This window comes from Lithobates pipiens, unplaced genomic scaffold (genome assembly GCF_037356315.1).
Source record: "Lithobates pipiens isolate NorthernLeopardFrog02 unplaced genomic scaffold, aLitPip1_a1.2 Scaffold_30, whole genome shotgun sequence".
In the NCBI taxonomy this organism is placed as follows: domain Eukaryota; kingdom Metazoa; phylum Chordata; class Amphibia; order Anura; family Ranidae; genus Lithobates; species Lithobates pipiens.
In genome coordinates this window covers 10524878-10544763 of record NW_027507791.1, presented here as the reverse complement: position 1 = coordinate 10544763, position 19886 = coordinate 10524878, and the positions used below count along the sequence as shown (strand labels likewise).

Sequence of the window (19886 nt, the reverse complement as noted above, 5' to 3'; positions counted from 1 at the left end):
ACTTTTTGAGTGGACTAATACGGCGTACTAAGTCCGCCGTACTATTCGCCCTACTTTTGAAATGAACGGACTCGCCCACACACGCGGAGGAAAGTCCACTCATTTCGAGCGCGTCTCCAGGTAGGCGGGGCCCATGAAGGAGACGTCGCTGGCCCCGCCGCCTGGTATGGACTTAAAGGGGAACCCCAACGCCGAAAAAAAATCTGCGTAGGGGTCCCCCCCCCAAGTCCACAACAGACCCTTGTCCGAGCACGCTACAAGGCCGGCCAGGAAAGGAGGGGCGAGCGAGCGCCCCCCCCCCCCTCCTGAGCCGTACCAGGCCGCGTGCCCTCAACATGGGGGGTGCATTGGGGAAGGGGGGGCCGCGCGGCCCCCCCACCCCAAAGCACCTTGTCCCCATGTTGATGAGGACAAGGGCCTCTTCCCGACAACCCTGGCCGTTGGTTGTCGGGGTCTGCGGGCGGGGGGCTTATCGGAATCCGGGAGCCCCCTTTAATACCGGCCCCCCACCCTATGTGAATGAGTATGGGGTACAATGTACCCCTACCCATTCACCTGTAAAATAAAGTACAAAAAAAACACAACACACAAGATAAAATAATTTATTGCACAGCTCCGGGGGGTCTTCCGTCTTCGGGGGTCTTCTCGCCGGACTCCTCCGCTATCTTCTTGTAGCTCTTTTACTAGCGGAGGAGCCCGGCATTCTTCTTCGTCGCCGCGGCCTCTTCTTCCGACTTCGGGGGTCTTGTCCCCCTCTTCGGTTCTTCTGCCGGGCCACCGCGCCTTCTTCTAGCTCTTTTACAGGCGGTGGCCCGGTCTTCTGTCGCCGCCGCCTTCCGTTCTTCTGTCCCGGATTCCGATAAGCCCCCCGCCCGCAGACCCCGGCAACCAACGCCCAGGGTTGTCGGGAAGAGGCCCTTGTCCTTATCAACATGGGGACAAGGCGCTTTGGGGTGGGGGGGCCGCGCGGCCCCCCCTTCCCCAAGGCACCCCCATGTTGAATGCACGCGGCCTGATACGGCTCAGGAGGGGGGGGGCGCTCGCTCGCCCTTCCTTTCCTGGCCGGTAGCGTGCTCAGACAAGGGTCTGTTGTGGACTTTGGGGGGGACCCCCACGCCGATTTTTTTCGGCGTTGGGGTTCCCCTTTAAGTCCATACCAGGTGGCAGGACCAGCGGTGTCTCCTTCGCGGGCCCCGCCTACCTGCAGACCCGCTCGAAATGAGCGGACTTTTCTCCGCGCGGGAAAAGTCCGCTCATTTCAAAAGTACGGCGGACTGGCATTCACACGGCCGGAACGTCCGCCGAAATGCGAGTCCGGCGGGAAGATTGGAGTGCAAAACTTCTTTCCAAGTCCGCCGTACTTTCGGGTCAAAAAATATGCCGGAGGCTACACATGGGGGGATTGTCTGGCGGACTTGAGTTTGCCGGACTTTTCCACCCGCTTGTTTGATCGTGTGTACGCGGCATTACACTCACCGGAGTTTTGCATTTTATAGTTATTTTTTACAGGAGCATATATGGTGAAATATACAGTATATATACAGTATTTCAAAAATAAATCGGACTGTTTACATGTTGAATTATAAAAGCAGCGGTAATCTGTCAGATTAGCAAACCTGTGAGATCAGCAGGTTTGCCGCTGCTTTTAAAATTCAACATCTAAACAGTCTGGTGGATTTCTTTATACTGTATTTCACCTCATAAGCTGCGTTTCCTGTTAAAAATAACTGTGGAATGCAAAACTCTGGTGGGTGTAACAAGATCTCCGCTTGCCCCCTTCTCTGTGTATCGTTACTGTGGAGGAGTGCGAGGTGTAGCAAGATGGCGGCGGCGGAACATCACTTCTGTTACCAATTCTGACGGGTCGTCTAATCGGACAGAACACAGGCAGCCTGTAGTGGGTGGAGCCTGCTCTCACAGCCTTGCCCTGTACACAGGCTATGTTCAGCACAGCTATGATGTCACTGCTACATTAACAGGCAGTATTTGGGTTTGCAAAGATGCAAAAAAAAAAACTGATATCTTTTCTAGCCATCAAGCAAAATATTTTAAGTGTTTGTAAAGGATGAAGGTTTTCTACCTTCTCTCCTTGGCTAAGACTGCAGCAGGAGCCATTGGCTGTTAATTACAGCCATTGAGCGCATGAGGAGAGAACGGCTCTGTGTATGAAAGAACACGCAGAGCTGTGGCTCGGGAGCAAGCCTGCCTGGATGCCCCATTGCAAGCTGCTTGCTCTGGGGGCACTCAGCAGGAGGGAGGGGCCAGGAGTGCCGTCAAGGGACCCAAGAAGAAGATGACCGGGGCTGCTCTGTGCAAAACCATTACACAGAGCAGGTAAGTATGACATGTTATTTTTTTATTTTTTATCTTTATTTTTTGTTCCTGGAGGTTATATTTTATAGACACAACATGATAGATTCCCAACAAGGGCAGTTCCTACTGGAATGGACCACTAAAATGACACTGCAACGCATGTAAAACTTGTTCAAAACTTTCCTTAAAACATACATATGCTATATTGTCAAAAGTATTGGGATCTCTACCTTTACACGCACATCAACCCAAAGGTGTTCTATCAGGTTGAGGTCAGGACTCTGTGCAGGCCATTCAATTTACTCCACCGCAAACTCACTCATCCATGTCTTTATGGATTTTGCTTTGTGCACTGGTCCAAATCATTTGGTTGGGGGGAGAGGGGATTATGGTGTGGGGTTGTTTTTCAGGGGTTAAGCTTGGCCCCTTAGTTCCAGTGAAGGCAACTCTTAAAGCGTTTTTTTATGGTAACAAAAGGATCCTGCTCCCAGTGCTTGTGCTGTGTCATTTGGCCCCATGTATCGTGTAAAATACCTGGCCGATCCTGCCAGTTTCTGCCCTCCCCTCTGTAAATTGACAACGGTTAATCATGGTTTCTAAGCCCTGACACAATGGTCAGTATAGGTGCCTCTGTCATCCTCAGCTCTCCTGTCTCTCCTCTGTCCTCCTCTCCCCCCTCCCCTCCCTGCCTGTCAGCTCTGTGTTCGATCAGCTCCTCCCCTCCCCTTGTAGCACTGTTCTGAGCAGTGCAAACATTACTGCTTGCAATCACTGCCAGCCCCACTGCTAGTATAACCTGTAGTACATACCGCATGCCGTTTTTAAAAAATGCATCTTCTAAATACCCTTATTTCTTCTCCCCGATCATCGGTCACGTGAACGTCTATTAGAGAAAGAGAGCGACGTATACACTACAGAGGGAAGTCACGTGACCGCCTACCGTAGAAAGAGAGCGACGTATACACCACAGAGGGAAGTCACATGACCGCCCACCGGAGAAAGAGAGCGGCGTATACACTACAGAGGGAAGTCACGTGACCGCCCACCGAAGAAAGAGAGTGGCATATACACTACAGAGGGAAGTCACGTGACCACCCACCGGATAAAGAGAGCTACGTATACACTACAGAGGGAAGTCACGTGACCGCCCACCGGAGAAAGAGAGCGACGTTTACACTACAGAGGGAAGTCACGTGACCGCCCATCGCTCTCTTCCTCCGACGTATACACTACAAAGGGAGGTCACGTGACCAGCCGGAAGACGTCAGATTGAGATCTCGGTCCCTCCCTCTGTAGTGTATACATCAGAGGGAGAGAGAGCAAAGGGCAGTCACGTGACCACTGATCGGGGAGACAAAATAACATATTTTGAAGATGAATTTTAAAAAACGGTATGCAGTATATACTACAGTTTATACTAGCAGTGATTGTGGGAACTGCCTTAAAACCTCCTTTAAGTCATCAACATACTAAGACATTTTGGACAATTTCATGCTCCCAACTTTGTGGGAACAGTTTGGGTGTGCCGCTTTCCTGTTTCAACATGACTGTGCACCAGTGCACAAAGCAAGGTCCATAAAGACACGGATGAGTGAGTTTGGGGTGGAGGACTTTGACTGGCCTGCCTGACCTCAAATCGATAGAACACCTTTGGGATGAATAAGAGTGGAGACTGCAAGCCAGGCCTTCTCATCCAACATCTGTGCCTGACCTCAGAAATGTGCTTCTGGAAGAATGGTCAAACATTCCCATAGACACACTCCTAAACCATGTGGACAATCTTCCCAGAAAAGTCGAAGCTGTTATAGCTGCAAAGGGTGGGCCAACTCAATATTGAACCCAACAGACTAAGCCCCCGTACACACGGTCGGAGAATCCGTCGGAATGTGTCCTATCGGACCGTGTTGTCGGATAATCCGACTGTGTGTGGTATGCATCGGACTGTTTCCGTCTGAATATCCGTCGGACCAAATTTTCCAACTTGTTGGAAATATTTTCAGACAAACTGGTCCGATAGGACATACTCCGATCATGTGTAGAGAATTCCGATCGGACAAAGTGCCACGCATGCTCAGATCAAATTCCTACATCAAAGCTATTGGCTACTAGCCTGAACGTAGTCCCATCGTAACGAAATTACGTCATCACGTTCTGAAAGATCGGATTTTTCAACAACTTTGTCCGACCGTGTGTATGCAACAGTTTCGGACACAATCAAATGGACAAAATCCGATGGATTTGGTTGGCAGAATGTCTGACCGTGTGTACGGGAGCTTAGACTGGGATGCCGTTAAAGTTCATGTGTGTGTAAAGGCAGGCGTACCAATACTTTTGACAATATAGTGTGTTTTCCAATGCAGGTGTAAACACTTCTTTGCAAAACAACAGGTTCTCTCCATTCTGTGTATAGTATAACTACACCAACAGGTTTCCACCTTCCACCGTTCACCTTTGACAGCAGACACTTTTTACTAAGCACAGCAAACTTACCACTGAAGGAAAAGCTCATGCACTAGGCTGTCTGCCTTCATTGCTTTCATTAGTGTGGGTGTGTGACCCAGAAGAAAGCTGAAAATAAATAAATAAAATATAACATTTATCTGGAATAATATATTTTATGCAATAAACATTAAAAACTACATTCATAGATCAATGTTTAACCACTTTACCTCCGCAAGGTTTTACCCCCCTCATGACCAGGCCATGTTTTGCTATTTAGCACTTTGCCACTGTAACTGGCAATTGCGGGGTAATGCAAAACTGTACCCAAAAAAAATGTATATCATTTTTTCTTCCACAAATAGAGCTTTCTTTTGGTGGAATCTGATCACCACTTTTTAAAAAATTTTTATTTGTTTTTATGTTAACAAAAAAAGACCAAACATATTCTTTTTAAAAATTCATTTTTTTACTTTCAGATAAAAAAAAATAAAAATAATAATAATATTTTTTATATCAAATGTCTTCATACATGTAGGCAAAAATGCATTTTGCTACATGCCTTTGGTAAAAAAAAACAACAAAAAAAACAAAACACAATAACTGTATTTTGATTAGCAGTTTACTAGACGCTTTTCTCCTGATAGGAGTATAGCATTGTTAAAATGTGCCTAAAGCCGCTGCGTATTTCAACCTGTGCACCTGAAGACACACAGGGGCCCTTTGTTGTAATATGTTGGCTGATTTATGTAGGATATTATATTATTATATATATGTACACATACAGTACAATATTGACCAGGCTAGAATTCAATTGATAATGGTTGAGTTGTCCAAGCCAACACTATTTTAGCCACTTAAAGTGGGGTACCCCCTAAAAAAATAAATTTAAAAGTCAGCAGCTACAAATACTGCCGCTGCTGACTTTTAATAATCGGACACTTACCTGTCCCAGGGTCCAGCGATGCAGGGGAACGAAGCCCCCCCTCATTCCCCGCTCCGCTCGCGGCGCCATCATGCGTACTGTGGGCACCCGGCTGTGGCTTCAGCCATATATATAATAGTTTCTTACTCCTGTGACTGAAGTCCACTCTCTGCTGATGTCACAGGAATCACGACAATAAAATCTAGATCTTCCAGGTGCCTGGACTGGTGCCCGACTCAGCGAGCCACCCCTCCACAGCTCAGTGCTCCAGTGAGTGAGGAGTAGGGTTGTCACCTCTTCTTCAAGCCAAACCCGAACTCTTTAGCAGCCTGAGAAACCTTTGGGTGCCCTAAGGAGAATAGTAACACATGGTGCGCTTAGCTTGCCTCAGCGAACAGTGGGAGTGGCCACATTGCTTATGCTGACATAATCACCCTGCCCCACAGTGATGCATACCTCCCAACTTTTTCAGATGGGAATGAGGGACACCTATTAGAAAAAGTATGCAGGCATAGGACACACCCCCTGCCACAGCTCCTTAACCACCTGACATCCGTACTATGGCTGACGGCCTCCCCGGCTTCCCCTGTGCACACTCCCTGCTCCCGCCCTACAGGGCGTGTGTGGAGTGCGCTGTGATCACCGAGTCACTGAGATTCAGGTGATCACCGATCCGAGTAAGAGGCCGGTGCTGGCTCCTTACCATGTGATCAGATGTCAGCCAATGACAGCTGATCACATGATCAAAACAAAAGCTCTGTGATCCTTTTTTTTTCTCCTCATGCTGACAGAGGAGAAAAAAAAAGCCGATCATCGGCTTATATTAAAGGGACATCAGTCCCGAAAAAGAAGAGGCAATTATGCCTCATTTATAGAGTCTAACAGTGCCCACAAGTGCCACCTATCAATGCCCACCAGTGGTGCCAATCAGTGCCACCTAGAAGTTCTGCCTATCAGTGTAACTGATCAGTGCCCATCACTGCCACCCATCAGTGCCCATCACTGCTACCCATCAGTGCCCATCACTGCCATCTCATCAGCCTATAGAAATGGACAAACTACCAACGGGACGCTTCGCAAACGTGAACCACAAACGCGGCCGAAAGTTCGCGAACCGCAAAGTTTGTGGCAGGCCCCATTGACTTCAATGGCAGGCGAACTTTAAAAACCTACAGGTCATATTTTCAGCCACAAAATAATTACTAGCTGTGCACACATAGTCCCACCACATGGCCACTGACATAACACATGTATGAAGTGAATCTGGGATCGACAACTACAAGCATTCTTTTTTTATATGTGAAATTTTGACAATTCAGGACTCAGGAGCGCATGAAGGCAATGGAGGAGAGGAAAGGTCAGGGTAGGCTATGAAGAGGGTGCAGGAGATGATCACCAGCACGGGATATAGAGCACTAACACCAGCACCGTGATATAGAGCACTGACACCAGCACCGTGATAGAGTGCACTGACACTAGCACCGTGATATAGAGCACTGACACCAGCTCGTGATATAGAGCACTGACACCAGTACCGTGATATAGAGCATTGACACCAGCACCGTGATATAGAGCATTGACACCAGCACCGTGATATAGAGCACGGACACCAGCACCATGATAGAGTGCACTGACACCAGCACCGTGATAGAGTGCACTGACACAAGCACTGTGATATAGAGCACTGACACCAGCACCGTGATATAGAGCACTGACACCAGCACCGTGATAGAGTGCACTGACACCAGCACCGTGATATAGAGCACTAACACCAGCACCGTGATAGAGTGCACTGACAGCAGCACTGATACCAGCAACTCACTGCTGGGTCCCAAAAATATGACACTGCTCAACCTCTTCAAACAGGAGGGTACGGGCATATAGTACGGTGTGCTTTTTTTTGTACAAGGAAGTGAGCCAAATGTAGAAAAAGGTCTGTGTGCTCGATTAAATAAATTGTTTATAGAGATATACATGGTCTACTGGTCACATGTGTTGAATTCCTTCGAGATCCATGCCTCATTCATTTGTAGAAATGTGAGGTAGTCAACACTGTCGTGAGCTAGGCGAGTGCGCTTATCGGTCACGATTCCCCCTGCTGCACTGAACATCCTTTCAGACAGGACACTGGACGAGGGGCAAGCCAACAGTTCCATTGCAAATTGGGCAAGCTCTGGCCAGAGGTCAAGCCTGCCCACCCAGTAGTCCAGGGGTTCATCACTCCTCAGAGCGTCCACATCGGCCGTTAACCCAATGTAGTCGGACACCTGTCGGTCTAGGCGTTCCCTGATGCTGGATCCGGATGACACCTGTCGATGGGTCGGCTGAAAGAATGACCTCATATCAGAAGTCACCAACACATCTTCAAACCGCCCTCTTCTTGCAGGCACTTTTGGATTAGTACCCGCAACTCTTTCTCTGGGAGTAGGAATTCCTCCTCTGCCAGCGCACGCAAAAGCAGAATGCAGCATTTCTCGAAGCAAGGCCTGGAAGTGCTCCATTCTGACAGCCCTCTGTGACGGTTGTAACATTTCCGCCATTTTATGTTTGTACCGGGGGTCTAAGTACGTTGCCACCCAGTACTGGTCCTTGACCCTTATGCTCTTTATACGGGGTCCCTGTTAAAACACTGGAGCATGAAGGCCCCAATTTGCACTAAACTGGAAGCGGTGTGGTGGCCTGGCTCCTGCTCATCATCCAGGATAATGTCGTCCTCCTCGTTCTCCTCTCCCCATCCATGCACAACAACAGGGATCCCAGAAAGGTTTAAAGCATGCTCTTCTTGCTCCTCCTCATCCGCCCCGGCACCATCCTCCTCTGACTTCTTCAGACTCCTGTTGTTGACTTGTCTCAGATAGAGTAGCCCCCTCTGAGAATTCATCCAGCATTGCGACTTCCTCATCTTCCTGCTCCTGCTCCTCCACAGCTTGATCAATGACACAACGCAATGCATTCTCCATAAAGAAGGCATAAGGTACCATGTCACTGATGGCACCATGGCTGCGACTGACCAGTTTGGTGATCTCATCAAATGGCCACAGAAGTCTGCATGTGTTGCGCATGAGCAGCCACTGGCGCGGTGAAAAAACCCCCAGCTCCCCAGAACCTGTTCTGCCGCAGAGTTCATACAGGTAGACGTTAACTGCACGTTTCTGCTGGAGCAGCCTATCAAGCATATAGAAGGTTGAGTTCCATCGCGTCGGGCAATCGCAAATAAGACGTCTGACCGGCAGATTGTGTCGCCGCTGAATGTCAGCAAGGCCATGTGCCAGCATCCTGGGAGCACCAGATGTGACCGTACATGGTTGATGCCTCGCTCCTGATACATTCACAGTCTGCTTTGTTCCTCCTGTGCAATCTAAGTTCTTCCTGCTTCTCCTCCCTATCTGCTGGTCCATATCTCCCTGAATGAATGAATGACTTGTATAGTGCTACCTATGCAAACTGAATCGCCTCAGGGCGCTTTCTTGCCACCGGTGTCCATCTGCAGCTTTTAAGCGGTCCTTTAACCTGTAGAGTCCCGACACACTTACAACACATACACATATTATGGCCAATTATTATTTTTTGGACAGGGTCTAATTAACCTACCAGCATGTCTTTGGAGTGTGAGAGGAAACCGGAGTACCCGGAGGAAACCCACGCAGGCACAGGGAGAACATGCCTCTTCCTCTGCCTGTCATTTTTTAAATGACCCTGTGACAAAAGTCTCTACAGAAGTGCAGTATGTATGTGGAAGAAGGTATATAACACCCCGCTTCAATATGCTGTTTTTTGGGGGCCACTGGTCTATCACACCAGTTATAATACTTTTTTTTATTGCGTTTATCACTCTTTGTAGTATCGCTGCAGAACCGCTCAGCAGTCACAATGCTGCACAGTGGAATTGCACTATACTATGCTTTCTATATGTGCAAGTATTTTATACGTGTATTACACACCTATATACTGCACACCAAATAGTACACCTATACCAGTCCTTACAAGGACCTTTGTGGACCTAGTAGCTAGTGATTTGCAGACTGTCCCTCAGTCCCTACACTGATAAAGGACTGCTGCAGAATAGGGCAGTATTCTGCAGCACAGCCCTGCACCAGCACCCTATATTGTACACCTAAACCAGTCCTTACAAGGACCTTTGTGGACCTAGTAGCTAGTGATTTGCAGACTGTACCTCAGTCCCTACACTGATAAAAGACTGCTGCAGAAACCAGCAGTAATCTGCAGCACAGCCCTGCACCAGCACCCTATATATTGTACACCTATACCAGTCCTTACAAGGACCTTTGTGGACCTAGTAGCTAGTGATTTGCAGACTGTACCTTAGTCCCTACACCGATAAAAGACTGCTGCAGAATAGGGCAGCAGCAGTGCACCAGCACCCTATATATTGTACACTTATACCAGTCCTTACAAGGACCTTTGTGGACCTAGTATCTAGTGATTTGCAGAGTGTACCTCAGTCCCTACACTGATAAAAGACTGCTGCAGAATAGGGCAGCAGTCAGCAGCAGTGCACCAGCACCCTATATATTGTACACCTATACCAGTCCTTACAAGGACCTTTGTGGGCCTAGTAGCTAGTGATTTGCAGACTGTACCTCAGTCCCTACACTGATAAAAGACTGCTGCAGAATAGGGCAGCAGTCAGCAGCAGTGCACCACAACCCTATATATTGTACACCTATACCAGTCCTTACAAGGACCTTTGTGGACCTAGTAGCTAGTGATTTGCAGACTGTCCCTTAGTCCCTACACTGATAAAGGACTGCTGCAGAATAGGGCAATAATCTGCAGCACAGCCCTGCACCAGCACCCTATATATTGTAAACCTATACCAATCCTTACAAGGACCTTTGTGGACCTAGTAGCTAGTGATTTTCAGACTGTACCTCAGTCCCTACACTGATAAAGGACTGCTGCAGAATAGGGCAGCAGTCAAGTATAAAATTATTTCTACATTTGGAAGAAAGTATATTATACGTGTACAACCGTATATACTGTACACCTATACCAGTCCTTAAAAGGACCTTTGTGGACCTAATAGTAATAGCTAGTGATTAAACTGACCATCCCTGCTCCACACAGCGTTCTGTCCCTACACTGACAAAAGACAGCCGCAGAATCAGTCAGCAATGCACTCAGCAATCACCAGCACAGCAGTGCACCAGAACCCTATATACTGTACACCTATACCAGTCCTTAAAAGAACCTTTGTGGACTTAATAGTAATAACTAGCTAGTGATTAAACTGACTGTCCCTGCTGCACACAGCGTCCTGTCCCTCCCTACACTGACAAAAGAGGCTGCTGCAATCACCAGCATAGCAGTGCACTGAACCCTATATACTGTACTACACCTATACCAGTCCTTAAAAGGACTTTTGTGGACCTAGTAGCTAGTGATTTATGTCACTACAGTCTCTCCCTGCTGCACACAGAAACCACTCCCTACAATGACATAAGACAGAATGTAAAATGGCCGCCAAATCAGGTCTATTTATAAGGTAGGGGGAATGTCCAATTGTCCATGTGCTGAAATGTCTCAATTGGCTGTCCTGTACCCCATGATGGATGTGGCATCATGGGTCAAAGTTTTTTCACACTGTAAACACATATGTCCGCCGGGGCGAACAGCGGCAATAGTCTGCCGATCGGGCGAATCGCGAACACACAAAATTTGCCACGAAACGACCGCCGGGAGAACAGTTCGGCCATCCCTATCAGCCTACATCAATGACGGACAAAAATTGGCCATTATAAAACTTTAAAACAAAATTTTAAAAAAGTTTTTTTTCAAATTCGATCTTTTTACATAAAAAAAAAAAATCACGCAGGTGATTAAATGCCACCAAAAGAGAGCTCTAGGGTAAAAAAATTAATTTGGGTACAGTGTTGTATGACCGCGCAATTGTCATTCAAAGTGCGAAAGCGCTGAAAGCTGAAAATTGGTTTGGATAGGAGGGGGGGTTAAAGTGGTTGTAAACCCATGGGTGAAAAAAAAAAAAAAAGCAACCTGCAAGGCAAAGGCATAATGAGCTAGTATGCATAGCATACTATCTCATTATGAATAACTTACCTGAGAACGAAGCCCCAAAAGCAGTCCTCCGTCTACATGTCCGCCGCTGCCATAGATCCCGGAGTGACTTCCGGGTCACGCTGCTCCGGCGCTGTGATTTGGTCTGTATGCAATTCGGATGCGCAAAAAAATCATGCATGCTCGGAAACAATTCGATGCATGCTCAGGATCATTGAACTTCATTTTCTTAGCTCATCGTAGTGTTGTACGTCACCGCATTCTTGATGGTCGAAAGTTCAAAGAAATTTTGTGTGACCATGTGTATGCAAGCCAAGCTTGAGCGGAATTCCGGCGAAAAAAAACATCCACGTTTTTTCTGACGGAATTTCTGATCGTGTGTACACACCTGTGCAGTGAGCCAGGTTGCAGGCCTCTAGCAAAACCTGGACCCAGGACTGAATATTCTGCTTTAGAACTACAGAACCTGGAGAGATGCTAGGCATGAACCTTGCATTAACCCTTAATGAGACTCCTGGGTCACCTTTTCCTATAAACTTATAGCGACAGAGCCTCTCTCTGTCACAATACACACATGCACACATACGCAAATATGTTTGAGATTTGGGGTGCACAACCTAATGCAATAGGCTGCGCACGCCTATGATAATTACTGCACTTGTTGAAGGTTTATACACATTGTGCTATTTATACAACAGGATGGATACAAATGAATGTTTGATACATTTGTAGCCTTTAAATCTTTAGCAAAGCAATAGAAAGAACTGAGTGCTCACCTGTCCCTGGGGGGTCCTGGGATGTGGTCATACTTCAGATGGATGTAGTGGATGTAGGCACAGTAGAGGAGGAAGAAGATTAGGAATAGCCCCAGTATAAGCAGGATAGCCCAGGAGAACAGATTCCATAGTGTCATGATAACGGTCACCTAATTGTCACTTGTACTGTGCGTTGTCTGTATGTGGGAGGTAAACATGGGGCTGGGTCTTCTCTCTGAGCAGGAAGTGTCATCCAGGGGAGGGTTTGTGTTGTACATTGAGTAGGCTGGAGAGGCAGTACAGACCCTATAGGATTAGATTTCCTCCATCGGGCCCCTACCAAGCAACTGCAAAGACTTTATACGTCACAAGACCAGCAGTGTTACAACTATGGTACTCTTTAACTGTAACAAATAGCTCCCAACTGTGCCTGATTTTGAGGGACTGTCCCTGATTTGGAATAAAGTCACTCTGTCCCTCTCTTCTCCTCATTTGTCTCTCTTTTTGGTCTGATCTATATAATTTTTTTTTTTTGTAAAATTATTTTTATTAAGTTTTTCATACAACACAAAGACAACTTGGCACAACACCAAGACAGACATTCGGCCAACGTAGCCGGCAAAATTATACAACTATTGCCATCTTGACAACTACTATACCAGTGTACCCCTGTACCCCCCTCCCCCCCCCCCTTTACTCTGTTCCCTTCCCCTCATCCAAGAATATAATCAATGCATAGAAACAAACGCCTCTTCATTTCACGTGTAGCAGACGTCCCAACTTCACCCATTTCAGGAGGATGATATTTGACATGGATGACCTATCCCACAGTCTTAAGACAATCTAGCACTAACCCACTGTTTAATCAGACTCATACCATGCCTTCCATACTTTTTCAAATTTCTTGCCACCCACAACCTCTAGAAATATATGTTGCTTTATACAGTGGGAACATTGCATTCACCAACCCCTTCCAGAAGGCTACTTCTGGAGCACCCGTTTTTTTTTCACGCCTGATCTATATAGTTGTATATACCGTCGACCCCCCCCCCCCCCCCCCAAAATGGCGGTTCAGAGTTTCGCCATCTCAGACATTCGCAGATTTTTCCTCTGTGGAAGATGCAGCCCAGCATTCCCACATCATAACAGTTTAATGCTTGTAGCTATCTCAAGTGTTTCACAGTAGGCAGTAGCAAGTCTGTGAGCCAAGCCAGGGGTCGATGCCAGGAGAAGAGATCAGAGCAGGTCAGAGAACAAGTGACCCGGTCACAATAGGAATCACTAGGAAGCAAGATGCAGGTTCAGGAACAGGGGAGAGCTGGAGACAATCCGGAAATTTAGACAGGATATGGGCAGCCATTTATAGGCCAGCAGGGCATTCTGTTTGTCATGCTATGCACGCACAACCTCGGCTGCGACATCCTGTTCCGTCGTGCATGCGCTGAACCACCATTCTTGCATGCATGTGGGAATGCGCTGAAAGCTCCTGTTATTGCCATTTCCCTGACATATCTCTTTACTAGAGCGGCACAATTAATCTTTAAAAGATTTAAATCTCGATTCAACCCCCCACACATTCTTAATCCATCATTTCTATGATTCATGTAAGTGCAGAGCAGTTCCCTGCTTGAAGCTATCAAAAAAAAAAATCACCAAGGAATGTTTATCAACAACATTGCTTAGCGCTGAAAGAGAGATAAAAAGAAACATTGCATCTTTCTGTTTATTTACAGATCAAAGGGAAACACTTTGTTCTGTAAATAAAGTCAAGTCAGTAAGCAACCTTGTCAAGCAAAACATTTTTTTTATTTATTTTTTATTTTTTTATTAAATTGTTGCTCTGTTTAACCGCTTATTAACCCTTAATTTACTCTAATCAGCCTTATTAACTCCTTATTCTCCTTCTCCATTTAATTATTATTTTCCTGCTGAATCATGATCTTTATTTTAAGGAAAAAAACTTAATTTACCACAAAAAAGTTGTATGTGGCCTAGTTCCTGTGCATTCTTAAAGTGGAGGGCCACCCAAAAAAAAAAAAAAACATCATTAATATTCTTTAAAAAATGTAAAAAAAAAATGTTTTACCTTACCAGAAACCCCTGTTGCTAGGCAGTCTTCCTAATCTGCCTCTTCCTACTCCACGGTGATGATCTTCCGTCTTCTCTCCTCCTTACGTTGTCTTCTGGGTAATGGGGGACGCTGTGTTCTGGGAACTGTGTGTTTCCTAACACAGCGCATCCCATTCACAAAGTGCCGCGCGACTCGCACATGCGCAGTAGGAAATGGGAAGTGAAGGTACAAGGCTCCACTGCCTGTTTCCCTTAGTGAGGATGGTGGCGCTAGGACCTGAGAGCCAAAGCACGGGTCGGCCTTGGGCAGCCGACATCATGGGAGCCCTGGAAAGGTAAGTGTCCTTATTAAAAGTCAGAAGCTACTTTTTTTTAAGCTGCTGACTTTAAAAAAAAAATTTTCCCGCTGGAACACCCCTTTAAAGAGTGGTTGGCAGCCTGCTAACTGTTAATACTGAGCGCCACCCAAAAGGGGAAGCTAAGCTTCTTTGCTTCCTCCAAAAAGAGTTACCACTCCCCCCCGAAAGGTGCCAAATGTGGCAGCAGAGGGGGGGAGTGGGTACCTCTTTTTAGACAGGTACCCTGTCCCCACTTCAAAGTGGCCTCGCTGCGGTGAGGTCCCCCGGAAGTTTGAGCCCCCCCTCCTCCTTCCTCCGGTCCCAGGCCAGTTAGAAAGTGCAGCACGCTTTGCACATGCGCATTAGGGAACTGGCTGTGAAGGTGCAAGGCTCCACTGCTGGTTTCCATGGATGGTTTCCATGGATGGTTTCCAGGAATGGCGGCAACAGCACCAGAGAGCCGACACAAGAAATCGGCTGAGGTGCCAACATCACAAGATCCCTGGACAGGTAAGTGTCCTAATACTAAAAGTCAGCAGCTACAGTATTTGTAGCTGCTTACTTTACATTTTTTGATGGGTGGACAGGAGCTCCGCTTTAAGTCCACAGGTATATATGGCTTTTAGTTTACAACAGAGTGTGTCAGTGGGGATCCAGCAGTTAAGATAGCTGTGGCAGAACAGAGAACCCGTCATCACCGGCGGCTCCTGCGAAGGTCAGCACTACATTTGTTTAAGAATATCATAACCGTTCAGGCTCAAAAAAAAACATGGCTATCCAATCTTTAACCACTTACGGACCACCGCATGCCGATATACGTCCTAACTTTGAAGAGGAATATCGTTGTTATGGCAGCAGCTAGCTGCCATAACCCTGGTATCCTCTGTTTCGGCCGGTGGTCCCCTTTGCAATAAGAGTGGTCTCTGCGGCAGATTTGCCACGCTCCGGTGCCCTCCACCGCTGTGTAGATAGATGCACACCGCACACCATGGATGAGCTGCTGTTGCAGAACACATGAAGTCTCCTGGTCAGGTAGGTCAATGTGTGTCACTACCGTCAGTGTATGTAGGTCAGTGTATGTTAGGTAGGTTAGTGTATGTCAGATAGGTAGGTCAGTGTATGTATGTTAGGTAGGTCAGTGTATGTCAGGTAGGTAGGTCAGTGTATGTATATCAGGTAGGTCAGTGTATATATGTCAGGTAGGTCAGTGCGTTTAGGTCAGTGTGTGTCAGGTAGGTAGGTCAGTGTGGCAGGCAGGTCACTAGATCTCCTCTGTAACTCAAAACATGCAACCTGTAGAATTTTTTAAACGTTGCCTATGGAAATTTTTAATGGTAAAAGTCTGTCACCATTCCACGAGCAGGTATCATTTTGAAGCGTGACATGTTGCGTATCAATTTACTTGGCGTAACATTATCTTTCACAATATAAAAAATTTTGATAACTTTACTGTTGTCTTATTTAATTCAAAAGATTGTATTTTTTCCCAAAAAAAAGTGCGCTTGTAAGACCGCTGAACAAATACAGTGTGACAGAAAGTATTGCAACGACCACCACTTTATTCTCTAGGGCAGTAATGGCGAACCTTGGCACCCCAGATGTTTTGGAACTACATTTCCCATGATGCTCAACTGCAGTGAAGAGTGCATGAGCATCATGGGAAATGTAGTTCCAAAACATCTGGAGTGCCAAGGTTTGCCATCAGTGCTCTAGGGTGTTCAAAAAAAAAAAATGTATCACGTTTGGGGGTTCTAAGTAATTTTCTTGCAAAAACTTTAACTTGTAAACAACAAATCTCAAAAAAGAGGCTCGGTCCTTAAGTGGTTAAAATAGGAAACGTGGCTGGGGTTATGTATGACTTCTATACAATGAACACGGACTTCCCTGTATTATGTCACAATGGCATACGTACCATATACACATTGGGGTTTACCATTTATGGGAAGGAAACATACGCTATTTTTGTCAATATTTATTGAACTGTCAGCTCTTTGGACTTTGATCTCATGCAAAGAACAATTGGAATTCAAGGTGTGTTCTTATCATGCTACCAAAGCATTAATCACAGCACTTCTGGGCTAAGGGTATGTATTTACTATAAAATGCAGAATTTATCAGAGCCTCAAAAGGGGGGGATCACATTCTGTGCCGCCAGCAGAGGTTTGGTTGGAGCACAGGCGTGGAAATAATTTGCTCTGCATTTAAATCTAAATTCAGGGTTGATAAATAATGTCTAAATACTGTACAAGAACCATGTGCATTTATGAAAAAAAAGTCTGATTGATTGAGGCATTCGTACAGCTGCCACAAATAATCCTTTGTAATGTGTCTGATGCCCTACCACCCTCTAAAAGCATTTTGCTGTGGGTTTTTCTTTTTTTTTGCCATGGATTTTAAACCCCTAATAATTGTTCCAGTATTGATTAAAAAAAGAATTAATTAAAAAAGATACTTTTAGTAAAAAAAAAAAATACATGCTTACTAGTACGTGGAACATAGTGTAGCACCCTCTACTTAAACCCCATACACACTATTAGATTTTCTGCAGCTTTTTGTCCTCAGATTTACCAAAACCATATAATATGAATATAATATAAAATCTTCAGAAAATCTAATAGTGTGTATGGGGCCTAGAGGTGAGATGTTTGGGGAGTGCAGGTAAATTTAAGCAGGCCTAGCTGGAAGCTAAGTCTGTTTGTTTTGATCAGTGTGGGCTGGGAGTGCCTCAGAGTAGGCTGGTGACTCACAGACAGCATCACTTATTTATTTTATTTAATTTATTTCAGGTACTTATATAGCGCCGTAAATTTACACAGCGCTTTACATATACATTGTACATTCACATCAGTCCCTACCCTCAAGGAGCTTACAATCTAAGGTCCCTAACTCACATTCATACATACTAGGGACAATTTAGACAGGATCCAATTAACCTACCAGCATGTCTTTGGGGTGTGGGAGGAAACCGGAGTACCCGGAGGAAACCCACGCAGACACAGGGAGAACATGCAAACTCCAGGCAGGTAGTGTCGTGGTTGGCAGTTGAACCAGTGACCCTTCTTACTGCTAGGTGAAAGTCAGTGGCGTAACTAGAACCTTCAGGGCCCCGATGCAGGAAACCTTGGAGGCGCCCCCCCCCCCCCCGACCTCCGGACAGGGCTCTTTTCTCAGAGCCCGATGGTGGAACACCAGGGCCCAATCCCAAGTGGGTGGCCGCATATAAAGGAACCGATTTAAAAAACATCAATTAAAGCCACTGTGCCCATCAAACGCCACCACTGTACCATCAAATGTCACCACTGTACCATCAAATGTCACCACTGTGCCCATCAAACTCTGCCGCTGTGCCCATCAAACTCTGCCGCTGTGCCCATCATCAAATGCCACCGCTGTGCCCATCAAATGCTGCCAGTGTACCCATCAAATGCTGCCACTGTGCCCATCAAATGCCGCCACTGTGCACATCAAATGCTGTTGGTGTGCCCATCAAATGCTGCCACTGTGAATCCCCACCACCCGCTCGCTGTCTGCCCGCCACTTACCCTGTCTGGGTGGGGCAGCGGGTAACGGCCATGAGCGGGGTCCTCCATGCATCTCCTGCCATCCTCATCTCCTGTCCTCTCCTCCTGATAGGCGTCCAATAGCTGCGCCTATCGTTTCAGCCAATCAGGTGATGGGTAACAGACCCGCACACCTGATTGGTGGAGAGGCGGTTCAGTGTTAGAAAAGTGAATTAATATTCACTTTCCTAACACACCTGGGCAGACTGTGAGCGTCAAGCATGGCGCTCGCAGTTCACCTATTTTGAAGCCTATTAGAGCCCATGGCTCTAATCAGGTGCTGCAAAAACACCCCTCGCCGCTGTAATTCAGGCGCCCGACACCCCAAAAGGGACCAGACACCTAAATATGGAGGTGCCAGCGGTGGCTATGGATAGATTCATGCTATGCTTGAATCTATCCATTGGTCATAGAGGGTGTGGCTGGAGAGAGGGGGTGGCACCTGTGCACCCTTTTGGATGCACCGCCACTGATAAACACATGCACATTCACATACATACATATGCATACATGCACACTCACATACATGCGCACACACACATGCATACATACACATTCATATATGAACACACACACACATGCTTGCACACACACACACACACACACACACACACATGCATGCTCACACACACACGCATGCTCACACACACACGCATGCTCACACACACACACATACAAGCATGCTCACACGCACACATACAAGCATGCTCACACACATACATACAAGCATGCTTGCTCACACGCACATACATACAAGCATGCTCACACACACACGCACATACAAGCATGCTCACACACACACACGCACATACAAGCATGCTCACACACGCACATACAAGCATGCTCACACACACACACACAAGCATGCTCACACACACACACACATACAAGCATGCTCACACACACACACATGCATGCATGCTCACACACGCACATACAAGCATGCTCACACACACACATACACACATACAAGCATGCTCACACACACACACACATACATGCACGCTCACACACGCACATACAAGCATGCTCACACACTCACATACAAGCATGCTCACACGCACACATACAAGCATGCTCACACACATACATACAAGCATGCTTGCTCACACGCACATACATACAAGCATGCTCACACACACACGCACATACAAGCATGCTCACACACACACGCACATACAAGCATGCTCACACACATACACATACAAGCATGCTCACACACACACATACATGCATGCTCACACACGCACATACAAGCATGCTCACACACGCACATATAAGCATGCTCACACACACACACACATACAAGCATGCTCACACACACATACATGCATGCTCACACACGCACATACAAGCATGCTCACACACGCACATACAAGCATGCTCACACACGCACATACAAGCATGCTCTCACACACACACACACACATACAAGCATGCTCACACACAC

At 46.6% G+C, this 19886-nt stretch overlaps 1 protein-coding gene across 2 annotated transcripts in view; it reads right to left on the bottom strand.

Annotated features, from left to right (window-relative positions):
- LOC143942405 (cholesterol 24-hydroxylase-like) overlaps window positions 1-12725 on the bottom strand; it is a 58921-nt gene extending 46196 nt beyond the window's left edge. Inside the window, exons 1-2 of one of the 2 annotated variants that reach the window (XM_077463686.1) lie at window positions 12490-12725; window positions 4804-4881 (exon numbers count right to left, since the gene is read on the bottom strand). In XM_077463686.1, coding sequence (XP_077319812.1) covers window positions 4804-4881; window positions 12490-12626 — 215 coding nt within the window. In that variant the 5' untranslated portion in view covers window positions 12627-12725. The remainder of the gene's footprint in view (window positions 1-4803; window positions 4882-12489) is intronic. The other variant, XM_077463685.1, reaches the window with a different exon arrangement.
- Window positions 12726-19886: the final 7161 nt, after the last annotated feature.